We start from the raw sequence: 20325 nt of genomic DNA, 5'->3' as shown, positions 1-20325 counted from the left end.
ATGAACCAGCGAATCTGGCCAATTCTGTTATGGGTCCCTGTTCTCAGGACAGAAGAAAAAGCAAATGGAGCCGCGGAATGAAGGAGTTTAATTGAAGCTAATCTTTTTGGGGGGGACTGTGCAACTTGGAGGTTCCTGGAAGTGCGCCGGAAGTCACTTGCCTTGGAGTTTACCAGGAGAGCGGCGACGCTGAAAGCCAGCAGCCCTTCTAACAAACGGCTGTGACTGGGTTTGTAAGCGGGGCAGGTGGGATCACCCGGCCGCATGAGGGAGGATAGCGGGGGAAGAAGAATCTGGCCGAGGCTAGGAAAGCGAGGCAGAGGCGCTTGGGTGCCTACCACGCTTTCGCCTGGAAAAGCTTGGGAAGCGCGCCAAGCTCTAGAGCGGCGACTGCCGCTGTGGGCGAGAAGCGAGGGCGGAGGTTGCCCCGGCGGGACTCCTCCTCCAAGGGCAGGGCCGGGGGCGGGCAGCTGGAGCGAGCCCCGATCTCGCCGTCGCTTCTTGTAGCGCGGGGAGACGGAGCAAAGAGGCGGCCGCCGAGAGCAGCCCCGACGCGCCGACGACGAGGCTTGAGACCGGTCCTGGCGCCTGGTGGCGGCCGGAGCCAAGTCGGCCGGCGGAGTCCGGGCGAAGGGCGAAAGGCAGCTGCCAACCCCGACCCGCAGCGCTCAACTTTCTTTTCCTGCGGCTGCGAAGGACGGGAAAGGCTCGCCGGGGCAAAGGCGAAAGCTGCGGCAGGGGTCGCTCGCCACCATGAGGCGGCTCGGGGGCGTCGGTCTCCGGGGGCTGCCGTTGTTGCTGCTGCTGCTGTTGCTGCGCTGGGAAGTGCGAGGTAGGCGACTCCGAGGGGACACCCCTTTCCCGCGCTCCCAACAGCGGGGGTTGCAGAGATTGTGGTGGTGGTGGGGGAAGCGTGTGTCTTGGGGATCGGGATGGGGGGGGGGTTCGCCTGGGGCAATCTTCTCTGCCCCCCCCCTTCTTCTTCCCGATGCGCGCAGGCGATGAGGTTCCGGGAGTTGGGTTCAGGTTCTGTGATGGAAATCGCTGCCGAATCGGATCGGGGCTGGCGGAAAAAGGATGCTCAGGGGGCACCTTCTCTGTTCTCGCTTCGGATCTGCCGGCCAGTTTTCGGGTGAAAGCTTGGGTCTGATCAGTCGTCCGCAACGCGCTGTGCCTGCCACCCCCATCCCCCAAAAAGGCTTGGGACGTCTGCAGCTGCCTTGATCCGAGCTCAGCTGCTCCGATTCCCGGATGAATTCGTACAATGTTGGCTGGCTGTGTGGGTGACTTGTTAAAACCCCGACCCACAACTAAGCCAACCTCATTTTAAGCTGGGCACCCATTCTGGGCTGTAAACCTGGGCGCGCTTACCGTACCCCTTTTTCCACTCAGGTTTCGTTCTGAGCGATCTCGCTGAGAAGCAGCCACCCTACTCGATATCTCCCCCCCTCCCCCGGGTGATCATACGGTCGATCCCTCTAGCTTCCTCGTTTTCCGTTTCTACCCCTGTCTCGGAATCTATAAGTTAAAGCCACCGGAGAGGTGAAGAAGTGCTCCATTGGAGGAGAATTGCGCGTTGGGCAAAGGAGGTGAAGTTTCAGCACTTTCCCACGTGCTCAGATCCTCATTTTCTAAGTTCAGCAAAGTCAGTGGCTTCGGCTTCAAGGCTGAATTGTGTATCTCTCCCACCCGCCCCATTTCGAACACTTTCTTCTCCTTTGGTACACAGAGAGAGGGGGGGGGAGCAGGGGGCAAAGCTTTGATGAACTTTGATTGTTTAAAAAAAAATTAAGCCTTCTCACGTGCGAGAGGGTGGAGCGGCGTCGGCGTTGCTAATTTGCAAGCGGTGGTTGAATGTTTGTGGCGCCAGCGCACAGGGCATCCCGCCGCACTAACTACCTGCTGCTGCTGCTGCGGCGGCGGCTGCTTTTCTTCCCTACTTGGCATTGTCTTTGTCCCACCCGTTTATACGTACGCCCCGTTCCTGATGGGGGTGCGCTGCGTTTGGCTCATAAGGCACGCATGCCGGATCCACTCGGGCCGTTGAGCCATTTTCCTATCGCAGCCTTCAAAGCTCACTTTTCTACAGCCAAGCCGAATTCCGACAAAGCCACAGCAAAGGGGGTCTTTTACTTCCTTCACGCGCCTTGAAGCAACTTTTCTTCCCCCTAAAAGGATCCTTTGATGCCTTGGCACCCAACTCCTTTGCTGGTCTAATAAAGTTAGTCCCTTCCTATCTCTCTTCTTTCTTTCTTTCTTTCTTTCTTTCTTTCTTTCTTTCTTTCTTTCTTTCTTTCTTTCTTTCTTTCTTCTTTCTTTCTTTCTTTCTTCCTTTCTTCCTTCCTTCCTTCCTTCCTTTCTTTCTTTCTTTTTCCTTCCTTCCTTCCTTCCTTCCTTCCTTCCTTCCTTCCTTCCTTCCTTCCTTCCTTCTGTTCTGCGGATGAGTGAGAGAGGCTGTTGTATTGTTGGATTGGATGCTGGAAGGTTGTGTGCGTGCAGGTTATTTCTAGCCCTCTGTTGCATGTTAGGACAGCAGCCCCTTCTCAACAGGAATGCAGCTGCTTTCTCTGCTAGATGAACTCCTTAAAGGTACAGCTCTAATTTGGCAGATTTTGGCTCCCTCTCCTTTTTCAAAATGATTTTGGAGCATATTTTCTAAAAGAGGGTTTACTGTCGAAAATGACTAAGATGTTTACTCCGCTGCTCTGATTTTTTTTGCAGGGCTGTATTGAACAATTAGATATGGAGGGAGAAAAACTAGACTACTACTGAATATGTTGCTTGTGCTTGGTGCTAAAAGAGAGAATTAATCAATACTAGTGGGAAGCAAAATGTACTAATTAAGAATACGCTAACAATTTTCTACAAAGGGCTCTCTGAAGAATGGTACAACGGTCTCTTCTAAGGTTTCTTTGGCTTCCCTGTAATTTCATCCACCTGTCTTTCCAGATGCTGATTTATGGTTACAAGAAGTTTCTCTACTTTCAAAAGCTGGGCTCCCATCATTCTCGTGGATTGCCCTCCCCTGGGCAATCATCGGTGTGTGTGTGTGTGTGTGTGTGACTAGATTGAACCGTTCTTTTCTTATCAGATCCCAACAAAGATTAATAGTTTTTGGAAGTATTAGTTCAAATGCCCAACTCTAACCCATGACTGTTCAAAAAAAAATCTTCACAAGGAGTTTCAGTATTAAGGAAACTGAATCTGGGTGAAAATTGTAAAGGCCAAATCTTTCTCAAGCTAAGAGATTGGGTAGGATTTTATTTTGGCTCTCACCCCAGGTGCTTCTATTTAATGTGTCCTGGCAGGTAATGACCCATCTAGGGATGCTTGCTGTAAAGGTCATTTGTCATGCTTGCTTGTAAGTGGCAGCATGTTGATGTCTGCCAGAACACTCTATGCCAGGGTGACTTCAGACAAGTCACCTTTGTGTCACAAGCCCTATTCTAACATTATTTTTCTGAAACTTCCCCCTACTAGGAAATACTGAGATCGAGGCTTACGTTTGGAATATATTCAGACTGTATGTATACCCCATATACAGTCTTCACTTCTACCCTAGATAAGTCACCATGCTTTGCAAGCAATTTGCTCCCTTTTTCTAGCCAAGCAACCAGTGGCTCACTGGTTCCCTAAGCACTGACAAATCTTGGTGCCCCCCTCCTTTGTACATGCTGTACAAATCTTCATTGTTTTTCTTTCTTTCTCAACTTTGTGGTGCCTCCTTGGGCCTGGTGCCCTAAGCATGTGCTTAGTCTGCTTAATGGTTAATACACCATTGCAAGCAACTGCCAGCCACAGAGTGAAGAAGTCGCACAGTCAACAGTCAAATCAATGACTAAGGGACCAGAAGAATCCATGTAGAAGAAAATTCGAAGAAAAACAAAAGTTGAGTTTATATAAAGTCTGGTCCTTGTAGTCTTAAGCAAAGACCCATCATCTCAAGGAGCTTTTTCTCCTGTAGCTTTATGATCTCTGGCCTACCCTTATGTCTCTTGCAAGTAGGAAGTGGGGGGGGGGTGCCAATTGGAATGTATATAATATGGTAGCAGGAAACAATTGCTAGAATCATATTGTTGGAAAGGGCTCTTCTAATTCCATGTCTTGCCAGGACAAGGATTTTCAGAGTATCCCACCCATCCCTTGTTTGAAAATCTCCAGTAATGGAGCACCCATAATTTCAGGAGTCAGGGTGTTCTGCTGCCTTATAGCTCTCACAATTAAGCAATTACCTCCTTTTTCAATTTCAATCTCTGCAAAGCTTCCATCTGTTGATTCCTGTCCTATTCTTTGTGACAGCACTTCAAGTATTAGAGGACTACTATTATGTCTTCCTTTTAGCTTTCTCTTCTTTATTCCCAGCTCTTTCAACCATCCTCCATAGGATTTAGCCTCTAAGCCCCTCACCATGATTATTTGCATTCTTTTCATTCCACAGCATCCTCCTTGTATTTTGGCAACCAAAAACTAAATACGGTTCCAGGTGCTGTTTGATTTAACATAACATGGAACGAAACTACCCATTCCCATTATCTTGACATTATACCTCTGTTGTTAATGCAGCCCAAGATTGCATTGGTTCTTTGGGCAGCTAGAGGATGGTCTGCCATAATATCCAGATCCTTCACACAGGTACAATTTCTGAGCCAGGTATCACCTATCTTGTACTTTGTATTTGGTTTTTTTCCCTACCGACATGCAGAACCCTAGTATTTTTCACTATGAAACTGCATTTTGTTGCATAGGGCCCAATATTCAAATCTATCAGGAACTATTTGACACATAGAGATGCTAGAAACCCCTCCCCCAACTTTGTGTTGTCTGAAATGTGCTGGGCATCCCTTCTGTCCTTTCATCTCAGTATTTATGAATATTTTGAACAAGATTGACCTAGGGACAAAACCCCAAGATCCCCAACTGCAGAAGTCTCTCCACGTAGGCACAGTTTCATTAAGGACCACCTGAAAATCCATCTAGCAGTGATACTATATCCTCATGTTCCATTTTATCAAGAAAGAGTCTATGCCCAACTTTACTAAAGTCTAGGTGCACTACATCCACAGCATTTCTGTCTAATTAATCTAGGCAGTCCGTCCCAAAAAAAAATTCCGTTATGATCCATCGTAAATGATAGTAATGATCTTATTTCTTTCTAAATGCTTGCACTGCTTAATTATCTTTTCTGACATTTTCCCAAGTAGTGATTTAAAGCCGATTGATCAGCCGATTGATCTGCCATTGCATGGGTCCCCTTTTTATTCTTCTCCACTTGTCTGGCACGTCCCCTGTACTTCAGGAATTCTCCAAGAAGCGGTTAGCACCCTGGGATGTCATCCGTCTGGTCTCAGGGACTTGCATTTATTCCAAGAAGCTAAGGGCTCTTTCATAGTCCCTTGTTTATTTTGACCTATATTGCTCTTCTTCCCACCCTTCTCCAGTGCACAGATTGGACCATGTTCTACTTTTGTGAAAAGACAGCTGCAACATAGGAATTTAGTGGCTCAGCCTTCTCTATGTTATCCATGGCACTATCTTGCCATTTTCTCCAACCAGCAGACTGACCATTTCCTTGATGTTTCTCTTTTGTTTTGCACATACTGTACACAGACAAGCCCTTTGTTGATTATTATTTTTTGCTACTCATCGTAAGCCTCAACTCTTCCTGAACTTTAGCGTTCTTGATCCCATCCTTACTGATTTGGGCTATTTCTTGATAATCTGCTTCTGTTATGTGCCCTTCTTTACAATTTTTTTAAGATTTGTCCTTTTTTATTTCTTAGTTTATCAGAGTTCTTTGTGAGCACAATTGCATCATCAGCTGCCTTCCAGTTTTCTTTCTGTTTGCCATTGTTTGCTTTGGGGCCTTAATTATCTCACTGCTTATAATTATGCAACTCTCCTGAACTTCTTTTTTCCCTTCAGAATTTTCATCCATGCAGTACTTCCTACTTTTCTCCTTGGCTTTCTGAGATCAGCTCTCTTCAAATTTAGAATATTAATCTGGCCACCTTCCGTTCTCTCTGTCTGCAGTATGGGCAATTCGAGGATTGCATGATCGCTCTCTTCCAAAGTTCATACTTCCCAGTTTTTCAATCTGTTAATATCTCTCTTCCCCATAAGTATGAAATACCATGTAGCTGATCTCCTGCTTCCTTTATTCATCATTACGTATGTACGTATGTATGTATTTATTTAGTCATGTATATATTAGAGGTGGAGACCCTTTGAGAGCTGTATGAAACAAAATTTCATTTTAATGTATGCCGATTAGTGTATATTCAAAGTGACAATAAAGTTATTCTAAGTCTAAGTTCTAAGTTCTAATTCATCATTTAGAGTCAATGAATTTGTCCACAAAGCAGAGCAAGGACTTGTTGATTTTCCCACTTGTCATAAGATTTGATTCACAGTTGATATTGGAATAGTTGAAATCTCCCATTGGTTATTTCAATGTTGTGTTTCCTCGACATTTGAGCCATCCGATTTGTGAAGATTTCATCTGTATCATTGGCTTGTTGGGTAGCCTGCAGTACACTCACAACAACCTCTTTATTGTTTGTTTTCTCCTTAATATTCATCAAGAGGCTTTTGACAGAGTTTTCATCTTTGATGTCATTAATTTTACAGAGATGTCCTCTTTCTATTTGTTAAAAAAAACTCCACCAAATTATAACCTTCCAGTGCTACATTGCAGTCTCCATCTCATGTGTTTATCATGCTGGGCTCTACCTCTTGGCCTCTTTCAATCTTAAATCCATGCAGGTTCTCCTCGTTCTCTGAGAATGAGTCATCTGCAGAGGTCATGATAGGTAAGAATTGATGCCTCTTTGTGAACACAACTGTGAAAGCAAACTCTATATTATATTGTGATTACACAACCATCTATGGGGGGTGCTAAAAAAATCAATCTTGATTTTTTTGACTGAGCCTGCCCTATGGGATACTATGCTTGCTTGAGGCTAAGTTACACTTACTTATAAACATAGACTATGTTTTCATGAACTAGGTGTCTAGATAGAAGAGTTGAATTTTAAGCATTTGCACTCTAATTTTCTGCTTTAAGCATCACACTAAGCCACGTTTTGCTTAAGAGTGGTTTGTTGAAAAAGTGATGATTGGCTAGTTTTGCATAATATATTCAGCCAAAATTAGACATACAACACACAATATGGATTAACGTAACAATCATTTAGGAATTTAATTTGTCTACTATAACACGCAAGAGTTTCTAGTCTCATTTGATGTTGAGCAATGCGTCTACAGCATTTTACTTCTCATAGGAATTAGCAGTTCATTTAAGGTGCAAGAAGGGAGAGAGATGATTTTGGAAATATTTTTCTAACGTGGCTCCTTAGATTATAATATTATGCCTGCCATTTTGGAGATTTTGAGAGAGAGGGGGAGGGAGGGAGGGAGAGAGAAAGGGAGAATAGATATTGGTACACAATATTGCTCTCACAGTCATGCTCTCATTGTGCATATGTCCCTGCATCCATCATTGGGTTTTAGATCTTCTTCCTTTCCTGAAACCAGGCTCTGACAATGAATAGGGCTAGGGTTAGTGTTAGTGTAGGTTTCAGTTTCATGTGGATATTTTGATCAATTGCAGTTTTCTTCAAACTGGACAACTTTTAAGATGTTTGGACTTTAATTCTTAGAATTCTGGGAGTTGAGGTCCACACATCTTAACATTGCTCAGTTTGAAAAACACTGTTTTATTGCATGACATTCTCATTAATCTTCAACTTGGATAATGACTACCAATAAGGTTGAGGTCAAAATGGGATCACTGTATAACAGGAGGGACGTCCCTGTGTTCCCAAGCGAACTCAGATTTATTGAAATACAAAAACATAAAAGAATTAAATCTATATGGCACCTCTTTCCTAATGAATCCTAAGCACACATTGAGACAAGTTAATCTCCCAATTTATTCTTTTTCCAGTTACCCCAGAATGAATTTTCCAAGTCATTTTATCTAAATTATTTTAATGACAGGGTGTGATTTTGGGACTTTCCAGAGCCAATTAATATGATATACTCAGTTAAGATGTTTTGGCTACTTACAAAAATTTATTCTGCACATGCTTGGAGGCTGTTTTCATATGCACTAGCACTAATGATGTTTCACTACTGAAGCTTAATGCAAATTACACCTTACCATGCTGTGTGAACACAGCTGTTATGTTGTTACCAATTGCGTAATCTATGAAAGTTAAAAAAGAAAAAGAAAATCTGAGTCTCAAATTTCCCATTTATTTTCCTACAGGATTATTTTTACTTATGCTACTTTAGACATTGAAGCTGTTCAGTAGTTGGTTGGTTTGGGATGAATATTCTGAAAATATTTAGAAATTGCACCTATTACATAAGTAATAGAAAATTTACGTGTCTAGGAACTTTATTAGTATTGTGTAAAGGAGCACTTTGGATAAGTAAACTCTTGAAATCTTTAAAGCACTTTTACTCTCGGTCTACAAGGATGTCTTTAGGTCAGCATGATTTCAGTTACAGCTTTAAAAAAGCAAAACTTAGAAAATTCCAAGTCATATTTTTCTTGTACTGTGGATTTTTTTTTACTAAAGTTTTTTATTTTTTCATTTTCATAACATATAATCACATGTATACTCATACACAACCAATATCATATTGTATTATTAAATGTTTACATCAATTCATCTTAACAACAACTCCCAAAAACCAATTATTGGCTCTTCTGCTCCCCATACATCATATTTGTACTTTATCCATCACTTCCTTCTCCCTCTCTCCTCCTCCTCCCTCCCACTTTTCTTCCCTCTGTCGTCCTTCCCTTCTCTACTTCCCCTTCCTCTCCCCTTCTCCTCTCTCCCCTTTCCACTCCTCCTTTCTCTCCTCCTCTCCCCACCTGCCCTCTCTCCTATCCTTCTCTTATTCCCTTATCTTTCTCCTCTCCTTCCCACTCGTCATTTCATTTACTTGGTGTATTTCAGCTCCTGAGCGAACTCCATTTTATGTTGATGGTAATTATAATTCCTTTTTGATATACATATTTAATTTTTCTGCTCCTTTTTAGTAAAAAAAACCAATATAATAGAAAAGTATACATATAAAGTTATTGTGCTTTTAAATGTACTGTGAATTTTAAGGGTTTAAATATCCTATTTTTGTGGCCAATAAGAACTACTCACAGACAGCTGTAATACTTACAATCAATACAACAACATTTATAAAAAATTCAGATGTTTCTTTGTATTGGAAGATCGTTTGATATTTGGGGAGAACCAACAAGAGAGTTAGTAAAAACAGTGTCAAAAGCAATGCGTCTTTAAGTAATAGATTTAATTAGCTTCAACACATTAAAACTGTAGGTTAATTATATATGTTTTCTTTCTTCAGTAAGTTGCATTCTTCCGTAATATTGCAGTTTAACACCTCAGGAACTTCGTTAGTTTGAGCTGCCTTGCTTTGCGGATGTAAAAAAAAGGGGGGGGGGCAGAAATGACACAGAACCCAAAATTGCATAATTTGGAACCTTTCAAACATGTTTAGTTACTAAACTCCCAGGATCATCAGCCTATTCAGCTAAACGCCTGGGCGGCAGCAAACTAATTAAAGCAGCAGTGTAATGCATGCTCTGATGTTTTTCTTACAAGCATTGCATGTGCACCCAAAGGGGCAGAACTTGCAATTTGCTGTCATTCTGTCCAAATGTGCAAAATCCTGTGGTTGCTACTGTGCTAGCAATAATAGGATTAAAATTCTAAATTATGCAGATTTGTTTGAAAGATTTTTTTTAAAAGAAAGCCAAATTGTTCTAGTGGTTAAGGCACCAGGCTAGAAACCGGGGGGGGGGGGGGGCTTCAAAATTTTTAGCAAGGGGTTCTCTGCCCGGTTGCTGGGTAGGCATGGCCATGGTGGGGGCCTCCTGTACCATGCCAGAGGGGTGTTTCCCCCAGGCTCCGGCGGCTTACCTCGAGTCTCTGGGAGGGTGAAAATGGCATCCACAGGCTCTGGAGGCCAGAAACGTGCCCATGGTGTGTTTTGGTTTTTTCCCCACATTACAGGGCTAATTCAGTAAGGCAGGAAGGAAACATTCTGGTGTTGTTTCTCTAGCCTCATCTTTATTGTTCTGTTTACAGAAACTGCCTGCCTGTAGAGCCGAGGTGGCGCAGTGGTTAGAGTGCAGTACTGCAGGCCACTTCAGCTGACTGCTATCTGCAGTTTGGCGGTTCAAATCTCACCGGCTCAAGGTTGACTCAGCCTTCCATCCTTCCGAGGTGGGTGAAATGAGGACCCAGACTGTGGGGGCAATATGCTGACTCTGTAAACCCCTTAGAGTGGGCTGAAAGCCCTATGAAGCGGTATATAAGTCTAACTGCTATTGCTATTGCTGTCCGGTTAACCCTTATTACATTGTAACAGCTAAGGCGAAGCACCCATCGATGTGAGTGATGTTGAGTTGGTATGCCACCCAGTCACATGACCACCAAACCCTGCCAACCCAGGTGGTAATTAGGGCAGAGAACCGATTGTTAAATTATTTGAATCCCACCACTCTATGCACTAAAAGGCTTACCAGTGTTTTAGTCATAGAGTGCAATTAATTTGTGATATTTTGTTTATGAGAAAATAAAATCCCATCCGTAACTGGTTAGGGCAACCTTGGTCAACTTGTTCCCCAGGTGTGGCAGAGTCCTATTATCCTCATATCATTTTCTGTTTTGTTGTTCTTGATGTACATTACATATTAAGAGCAGCAGGTTGGGAAAATTATGCTATAGAGACGCAAGGATCATTTGAACAGATAAGTACATTTGTTTTACTACTTTATGGATACTGAACTGGCAAATATAGTCCTTAATTGACACAGGACTGAGATATAATCTGGTAAGCCCTTTTTTCTTTTTCTGAAATATAAACTTTAGGAAAAGGAATTTAATGGAAATTATATAGCAGAACTAAAATTGTGGAATTGTAATCTGACACATTGCTATGTTTTCAAAGTGAGTTAAAGTAGATTTTACTAATATATATTTCTCTGAGATCCTATATCATTGTGTTATATTCATTATCATGGCAGTTTTTAAATTCTTTTTTATGCTGCTGTGCAAATGTTTTATACAGAGAAGCCTTTTTTTGAGGTTTGGAAGTGGTATTTTGGGTTGACTGTTTGTTTTCTCTTCCCGGTCATTTATAAAGTATAATTTTCACATTGCTTCAAGTTCAAACAAGCACTAGAAGTTTAAGAAGCAGATTTGCAAAATGTATGTTTTATTGGGATTGTCAAAGCAGCCAACGTGCAGTTAGTGTTCATAATAAACAGCATTTCCAGCATTGTGGGCTCAGACACAGCTGTTTTAAAAGGCTGATTAATATTTTGTTTTGATTTAGTAAAGAAAAGGTAGGTAAATCCATTCTGAATGTTCCTAAAGCATTTAGGAATCTCTTCTAGGAGAGACATTAAGTTACTTACAATGTTAAATAGAATTGCACTGACTACCAGAAACTCTAGTTAAGAAACCCTTCTCTTTTTTTCTGTTTGTATTATAGCCACACAGATAGTTGACAGTGGTAAAACAGGTAATTACAATGCTCCAGGTGAGGAAGAAGCTTCTGTAACTTCAAAGAAATATTATCCAAACAGAGCTTGATTTTTTTAAAAAGAAAAATATTCATTTCTGGAATATGATTCTTTTTTTAAAAAAGAAGATACTCTCCTTTAAGGTCTCTTTAGACTGGTATTCTTTTGTCTCCAGTATATTCACATTGCATTAATTGGTATACTGTATTTAATATCCATCTGTCTGCATTTTGCATATATCTTGACAGAGAACACCAATACTAGCTGTTGCCCATGAAGTTAACATGACTAAAAGGTTCAGTTTTTAGCACTGGGTTTGTGGTATCTTTGACTCATTGACACAGTTATGTTGGGTTTTGACCTTCAAAGGGTTTTCATTCACTATATTTCCCGAAGACCAAATAGGTAGTAATCATCCCCACATCTTCCTTTAGACCAACGTTTAGTAATATAAAAAGCAATGTGGTATTTTCTGTTTGCCTGTTTGTTTGAATGTAAGTTTAGTATTTTTTCCAGTGCTTTTGCACAGCGTTTGCCATATTACGGTAACAGTCTGTTTTGTAATTGCGGCTTCGGACTGTGGTGGTGTATTGTGTATCGTTCTTTGATGATTGAATTGCATGTGACAAATGCAGCCATTCCAGTTCCAGGCAATTGTTTTGACAGGAATGACTTTTGTTCTGTTGGGCTGTAATTTTTGTGAATTCGGCAAATACAGTTTTCTAGTTTGTGATGGACTTGATTCAATTCATCTCACATATTTTTAGATGGTGCAGTTTAAGGAGATGTCATACTGATCCAGTCATATTGGATAACTTCTGTTAAATCTCCTATCTATCATTTGGAGGAAGACTTTGAAAAAGGCAATGAGTCTCCAGGTACAGAGAATCCTATTGGAGTGTACTGTATTTGGTGTTGTTGGGCCTTTCAGAAACATTTGATATTATCAAACTGGATATCCTGATGAATTGATTTGGGGGTTGAGAGTAAGAGGCACAATTCTGCAATATTAGTCAGAGGATGGAGGGAAGAGCAGTTGGCTTGGTTCCATCAATGTGGGGCACCTCAGGGCTTCAGTTCTCTCCCACATTCTCTTTATATCTCCATGAAACTGCTGGAAGAGATTATTTGTTGGTTTTGGAATTAGGTATTGTCAGGAGACTGATGACACATAACTATATATCACCAGCGAGGGAAGGGCTAGGAATTCTCCAGTGTCCTGAGGCTGCAAGTAGCTGGTTGGGTCAAACAAACAAACTCAGATAAAATCCTTAAAGATAGAGCTGCTGTGTGTAGGCAAACAATATTGTTTGATCTTGACCCTTAAGTTGACTCTGGGTAGACTTGCACTTTCCTTAATGAGTGATTTGAGAGTCTTTCTGGACTTGCAACTACTGTTCAAGCAACAGATAGAAACCTGAAGGCATTCGCCCAACTTTGGCTGATGTGTCAATTGTGGGCATTTTGAATCAGAATGTCCTTGAAACAGTGACTCACACCTTCATCACCTTGAAGTAAGACTCTGCAGTACAATGTACATGGGGTGGCCCCTGAAGCCAGCTCACAAACTTCAGGCAGTCTAAAATACAATGACTCAACCACTGACTAAAAGAGTAGTTTGGCATTTTGCAAAGCTATGGAAACCATTCTATTTTGACTGGCTTTGAGTACACCAAGTTGCTTGCTTAGGGTTTAGGTTTATTTGTGGTTTATTTTCTTTGTAAACGATCCTGAGTCAAGAGCAGTTAGGGATTATAGGAATTTTGTCATTAAGTAAATACATAAAAGCCATTGTTCTGTGAATGACAAGTTATGACAACAAAGTTTTGTTATCTGACTTGAAATTAAGTGCCCCATTACAAAATAATTTACATAGATAGCCATTGCTTGAAAGTTGTATCAAACAATGCAAATTTCAGTAATTTTTTAAAAAAAGATTGGCAATTCATTTGCAGCTTCATTTCAGCCTAGCCAAGCCTAATTTTAGTAGGTCTTTTAATGGTCTTTTATGCATGTTTGTTTTTGCATTCTGAAGTTATGGTTTTCCTGTTTGTGTCTCTAGCTAGGATCTTTCTTAGCTTCCTGATCCTGGATGCTAATTTATATTGTGCTAATTGTCTGACTTCTATGCAGTTTGCATTGATCTGTTCTTCCATTCATGCATCGTTTTCTTGCATGTGCAGCTGAAACTCATGTGGCCAAGCTAAAGCCTTAGGTTTCTTTGAAAATTAATATTTTAACTTTAAAGCATAAGATTCCTTCCAGAAACAGTCATTAACGCTTGACAGGTATTGTGTAGTTACTCTGTCTTTTTCTCCACACATGTTTTTTTCTGGTATTAAAAAAAAAGATACAAAAAGTGGTAAGGAAACCTGGGAGCTTATAAAAGGAAAAGGTTATCAGAACCAATAATAATCACAATAAGGCAGAATGATTGAAAATCCTTACCTAGAAGCACTTATCGGGAAGGCAAAAGATAATGAAATTGGCAAGATGGTCAGCCTTGTTGGTTTCATATGACATTGGAGGGAACTGTGGTTAATAATGTTGACCAAAGAAGCATTTCTACACATAGAGCAAAGTTGAATAAGTATAACAATTATATCCAAATGTGTACAGCTCTGTGGGGGAAAAATAGCAGAGTGATGGAGATTACATAGATAGACCTTGATTTAGAACCACAATTGGGACTGGAACTTGCATTGCTAAATGGATCTCATCTGATTTTACAACCTTTTTTGAAGTGGCTGTTAAGTGAATCATGCAATCATTAAGCAATTCGAGCTTTCGCCACTGACTTTCTTTATTAAAGCTTTGCTGGGAAATTCACAAATGGCAATCATGCAACTCCAGGACACTGCAACTGTTGTAAATTTATGCTGGTTTCTAAACACCTGAATTTTGATCAAGTGATACCAGGCAATACTGCAACAGTCATTAGTGCAAGGACTTGTTGTAAATCATGTTTTTTCCAGCACCATCATAACTTTCAACAGTCACTAAAGAAAGAGTTTTAAATTGAGGACTACCTGTAAGATGGTTTCAGAAGAGTTTAGTTGTCTGCTAGCATGGGAAACTGTAATATCTAATATGATTGTGCCCAGCTGGGTGGGTACCATTTAGTTGTTCTAATTTATGCTGTGTACATTTTGATTACATTCATGAAATGAATTTCAATTTGTACATTTTAATCCAGAAAGTACAGCATATCCCAAAATTGCATTTTGGTGTACACGCTTTTATAAGAACAGATAATCAGATTGGTTCATAATAACTTTCAAGCCAAGGGAAGTTTTCCAACATCCCTAGAGATCAGGAATGAGGCTGCAATCAAAATCCTTCTACTGTATTAATTATTGAAACACTGCCTTTTATCAAGAAAGGTTACGTATTTAATCTCTTTTCTCATATTTGTTGACAGCTTCTTCCTATTTATGCTACTGCTGTATTTCAGCAGTATTTTTTTAAAGCTACAAGTCCCATTAATGTTTGAGGCATCGATGAAGTAGGATTTGTAGCCAATCTTTTTCTTTCTTTCTTTTATTGCCACTCTTTTATGACCTCTGTTACCTCTGTTTCACCTTGTTAAATTTGTGCTGTTAACCATTAGAACAAACTCTATTGTTTTCTCCTGTTTAAAAAGAACGGTCTACATTCTCAAAGTAGCCATTGAAATATCACATGTCAAAATACTGCATGCAACTGTTCCAGTTAAATGTTTGATAGGACCTTTTCAGACTGGTGGACACTTGTGTGAGTTGGAAGAGAGGTTGGTGAAGAAAGACTCATAAATGTTCTGATTCTGCCTTGGATGAAGCACCACTTTGAACCCTTTATTTTCTGGGATAGGTGTGAATTAAGCAGATCCAAAGCTGGCTGCAGAGAAACACTGGGAAAAACATATCCTCGCCAGCCGTGAGGCGAAGTGCTGTTAGTTTAGCACCTGAAGTATATTTCTGCATGCTTTTCCAGGAACACTAAAATAATATCTTCTTCAGCATTTTGCTCTTTTCATGCAATGAAGAAGATAGGGAGTAAAAGTGTGTGTTTGTGTGTGTGTGTGTTGGAAGGAGGGGCTTTAGGGTTGGGGTTGGGGGTGGAGAATAAACCCTTCATTGCTGAAAGACCCATCTATCTTCCACACTTCTTCTTATGCCTGTGCTTTCCTCCACTCCACTTGAAAGGGCAAAATGCCTTTGGCAGGAAATCTACTTTTGCCCATTGGTCTGCCAAATTGTTCCGTTTCTTTTAAATCTTTGCCTTTTTCTGAGATTTCCTCTTCAAAGTTAAATTGGTCTTGGCCAGTTCCTGTCTACTTAGTGTGTATTTGAGGTCATGGGAACTTTGTTCTTGTTGGTGTAGATAAATCTGCGTAGAGGGATATTTTTTTGAGGGTGATGTGCACAAAATGTTTAAAAATTACTTGGAAGCAGCAATAATTCTACAAGTTCATCTTGATGTATATAGCAGAGGGCAGGCATTCTATCAGTTTGCAAGACTTACATATTCAGCTGCTTCTGTCTTTCTGCCTTGGCATAAAAGTGACATGTTTGACAATTCATGTAGGAGAAAAGTTCAAAGATAAACAAATGCTAAAAAGAAGATGTGTTTGTATAGATGGGAGGAGGAGGAAAAGGACAAGACCAAAAACCAGGCTAGGAAGTATGGTAGTGCGAAGCCTCAAGAAGAAGATGAAAATCTTTGGTTTGAATGACATATGCGAGATAGGCATACTGAAGTGTTGATGTGTGACATAAAGCAGACATTGAGGAGAAAAATGGAGATATTTTAGTTCTTGCAATGGAATTTTAATTGGGGGGGGAATGAAATCTGGAAACATTGTGTCAACAGAAAAACTATATATGCACTATTTATTTGTATATTATATTTGTATACCATTGCAGTGGCACAATAGTTAGAGTGCAATACTGTAGGTTACTTCTGTTGATCACTGGCTGCCAGCAGTTTGGCAGATTGAATCGCACTAGGCTCAAGGTTGACTCAGCCTTCCATCCTTCCGAGGTGGGTAAAATGAGGACCCAGTTTGTTGGGAGCAATATGCTAACTCTGTAAACCGCTTAGAGAGGGCTGTAAAAGCACTGTGAAGCCGTATATAAGTCTAAGTGCTATTGCTATTGCTAATATATTAATACTAGCGTGTTAATGGTACTATAATATATTATTATATTATCAAGCAGGTTTCCTTCTTGAGCAGGGGCTCGGATTAGAAGATTTTTAGAAAGTCCTTTTCAACTCTGCTATTCTGTTACTCTGATATTTACATGGTAACTGGGTAACAGAGCATTCTGTTTAAGGATTTCTTAATACTGACAGTACAGGTTGTCCTATACCTATAGAAAGCTGGGGAAATAGGAAAAATAGAAATTACAATGGGTTGCAAGGTACATGAAGAGAGAAAGGAATTGACATATTCAGTGTGCAAGAAAAGAATTGTTGCACTAGCTGGGTTGAACCTCCCTGTATGTCTACAGTAATTTAGCATTATGTTTTCCAGGTATTTAAAATAGTTAGTAACATAAAATGTCACACCTACATGTTTTAATTAGTGAGGCAGGGCAGGAGAATTACTGTTTCAAATAGGTTATGTATTTAATTTTGGATACATGCTCACCTACATTTTCCGTTTGTTTGCAAAAATATAAAACCACATTTAAGTGTTCTTCTTTTTGCACCAGTTTTCTGCCTGTAGGTAATTGTATTTCGCCTCAGAGAAAAATACATATGGAGAGGGAGAAAAACACCATTGCTCAAAATGGAGAAAAATAAACCCACAGGAAAAAATTACAAAGCAAAACGTAAAAGATTGGAGCAGTTACTGAGTTGTCAGATGTGAAAAAATGCACATTGTTCATTTCGTCCCTACTGCATATCTAAATTATTCCCTACAAAATACTAGATGGTATGCATTAAGGATGTATATGCTTTGAAAATGATCTGGAAGCATGTTTGCTGTGCTCTTTTTATTTTTCTGGTTTTCAGCTGAGCCTGAAGAAAGACATAGCTAATTTAATGAGTAGACTAATTAAAGGGGTTCATTAAAGAAGCCCTGTCTTTTCAGACTCAGACATTAGCCTCATAACTCACATGACTGTTTCAAAAAGAGACTGAACTCATGTTTCCTCATGAAATAAAGCCTCCTTTTCAGTAATTTCTAAAGAATACAGAGCTCATGTATATGAATTTGGGAACAATATGTCACACACTTATACCCATATATTTGAATTAACTATGAGCTTTGTGCTAGAATGGTATCATTTTTGTGAGTCTTCCACTAAGTAATAAAGAGAAGCCACTTCAGTGAAAGGATAATGATTGTATGTGAATATATAATATTTTCATATACATAAGAATAGAGTGTTTGACAAGTATCTTGATTCATGTCTCATTATACTGAGATGTCTACTCATAGAGCTGGATATAAAATGTATGCAATCTAATCTCAATACCAGTTTTCTAGTGTCAATCTAAAAATTATCCAAATAATTGGGAATGCATTCTTCTAGAGATGTGCAAAATTTGTTGATGTTGGAGAATTTGCTTCAGGAAACTATTTAAATAACCCTGTAATGGCATTGTCTGGGAGGGAATGAAATATTCCAGATAACTTTGGTTTTTGGATTGGTAACTCTAACACATACCTGATTTGTTCATTTGTTATATATATATATAAGTAACTGTAGGTAGAGGAAATCCAATTGGGAGAAATGCTTAAATCTTTTTTCCCATCCTATTTTTCCCTTCTCCTAGATATTAATAGGCACATTAGGAAAGAAAGTAATAAACAAATAAAATATGACACCTGTAAACAACAAGTGTACCTATAGTCATCCTCTTTGTACCTTGCTCTGGTATGCTGATATAAATTTTCAAAAGTTGTTGGGCTCCCTAATTTTCTTTTTGCCATACAATGCATTGGATGAAACTTATAAGGATTAGAATGCACTGCCCGAGTATTTCTCTGAACTAATGAAATTAGTCTAAAGCTGTAGATGAAATGCCATGCACTTTGCAACTTACCCTCCTCTGCATACTAAAACTCTTTTTGTGAATCATTTTCAAAGCATGCTCATTCAGCTACCCAAAAGTTCAGTTTTGGAATTTCCAAGAGTACATTTGACATAATTAGCAAGCCATTGACCCAGAGGTATTCCCGAGTGGTTCGTCTTTGTCTTAACTGTGTTCTTAGACTATTGCAGGGATTGTAGTATCTTGGATCATTGTTTAATTACTTTGTGTACTTGAAATGAAACATTCAACTCCATCCACATCTTACCTGTGGAAACTGCCACACCAGAATTTCTCATCGTCCCTTACTACTAGACAAGACCTATTGCATGCTTCCTTATCTTCAGACGATTCAGTTGTGGTTTGATCATGTAAACAGATTACAGTGAGTTAGAGGAACTTATTACATTACAGCACATTAATCATGTAAACAAGCTCCTTAGATAGATGGAAAGTCTGACAAAAAGGACTAGCTCAGCAGGTAATCGGGATGTTTATTTCAAGCCAACTCCTGGAGGTCTAGAACTCTTAAAGACTGTTTAGAAGCATTCACTGGGTAGATTTTTCAGAAGTTGAAGTAGATTTCAGTGACCACTGGCTGACAACAGCCTGTTGATCTGCCTGACTGAATGGACAAAAGCACTCTGAAAGCACACTTTCCCCATCCCCTAATTCTTTCTGCCTTTGAGATTGGTGCCCACTCTTTTTGTCTTGATTGGGTGTTTGTTGGTGATGGGCAATAGCTGTGAGCAGTGGTGGGATTCAAAATTTGTTACTACCGGTTCTGTGGGCATGGCTTGGTGGGCATGGCAGGGGAAGGTTACTGCAAAATCCCCATTTCCTCCCAATCAGATGAGACTCGGGAGGCAGGGAATAGTTGGGGGCGGGGCCAGTCAGAGGTGGTATTTATTGGTTCTCCGAACTACTCAAAATTTCTGTTACCTGTTCTCCAGAACTGCTGAATATCACCTCTGGCTGTGAAGTAGTTTCTATGTAAGGAAGGAAACTCTCAATGGAATTTGACTTCTCAGGGAACTAGCGGATACTTTTGTGGGAATAGGAGGTGGGATTGTGTTTGATAGAGAATTCTCTCTCAGATAGAAAGACAGAGCATGAAGTCAATGAATGAATAAATGATCTGATTAAGATCAGTCAATAGGTTCTCAAATTCAAGAAAGTTCTTCCTCTTAGAGGGAAAAATGGCAGCAATCTTATTAGAAAGATTGAAAAAGAAAACATGAAAATTGAATTGAAACAAATTCTACTGAAAGAATTGATGATTGCAAACCTGCTAAAAGCCAATACAGTAAAACAGTATGCAGAACCAAGCAGAAAGACGTGGACGTCCTCACAAGACCAGGTTTCATATCCTGGGAAACAGAACCAGGGTATTCTGTCTTCAGGACCATTGAACACAAAACAAAGCTGTGCAAAAAGGAACTGTGAAGGAATGCATTGCTTGGTTCTATGCCTGATCCCTGTAACAGGTTTGCATTCTTTCTTTTAGACAATTTGTTCTTCTGAACTAGATCCATATCTTGTGGGTTGATGAAGATAAGCTAGTTTACATAAAATGTATTATACACACAATTGGGGTAGTGGAAGCAGGCTTCCTTAACGTAATTTTGCTGATATCTTGGTGATTTGTCATGTAGGCGAATTCAATTTAAAGTGAGTCAAGCCACACCTGTTAAGATTCAATCTGTTGAACACCTTTGGAAAAATATTCATATATT

The 20325-nt window shown here is 40.2% G+C and overlaps 1 protein-coding gene across 1 annotated transcript in view; it reads left to right on the top strand.

The window, feature by feature from the left end:
- The first annotated feature begins 537 nt into the window (after positions 1–537).
- Positions 538–20325, top strand: part of LRP4 (LDL receptor related protein 4) — a 115943-nt gene continuing 96155 nt past the window's right edge. The window contains exon 1 of the mRNA XM_087720404.1: positions 538–832. Within this exon, the coding sequence (XP_087576530.1) occupies positions 754–832 (79 nt within the window). The 5' untranslated portion in view covers positions 538–753. The remainder of the gene's footprint in view (positions 833–20325) is intronic.

The sequence above is a fragment of the Thamnophis sirtalis genome, unplaced genomic scaffold (genome assembly GCF_051295495.1).
Source record: "Thamnophis sirtalis isolate CommonGarterSnake01/CBP01778 unplaced genomic scaffold, rThaSir2_p1.2 scaffold_1, whole genome shotgun sequence".
Taxonomy (NCBI): Eukaryota; Metazoa; Chordata; class Lepidosauria; order Squamata; family Natricidae; genus Thamnophis; species Thamnophis sirtalis.
This window is presented reverse-complemented; position numbering and strand designations above follow the sequence as displayed.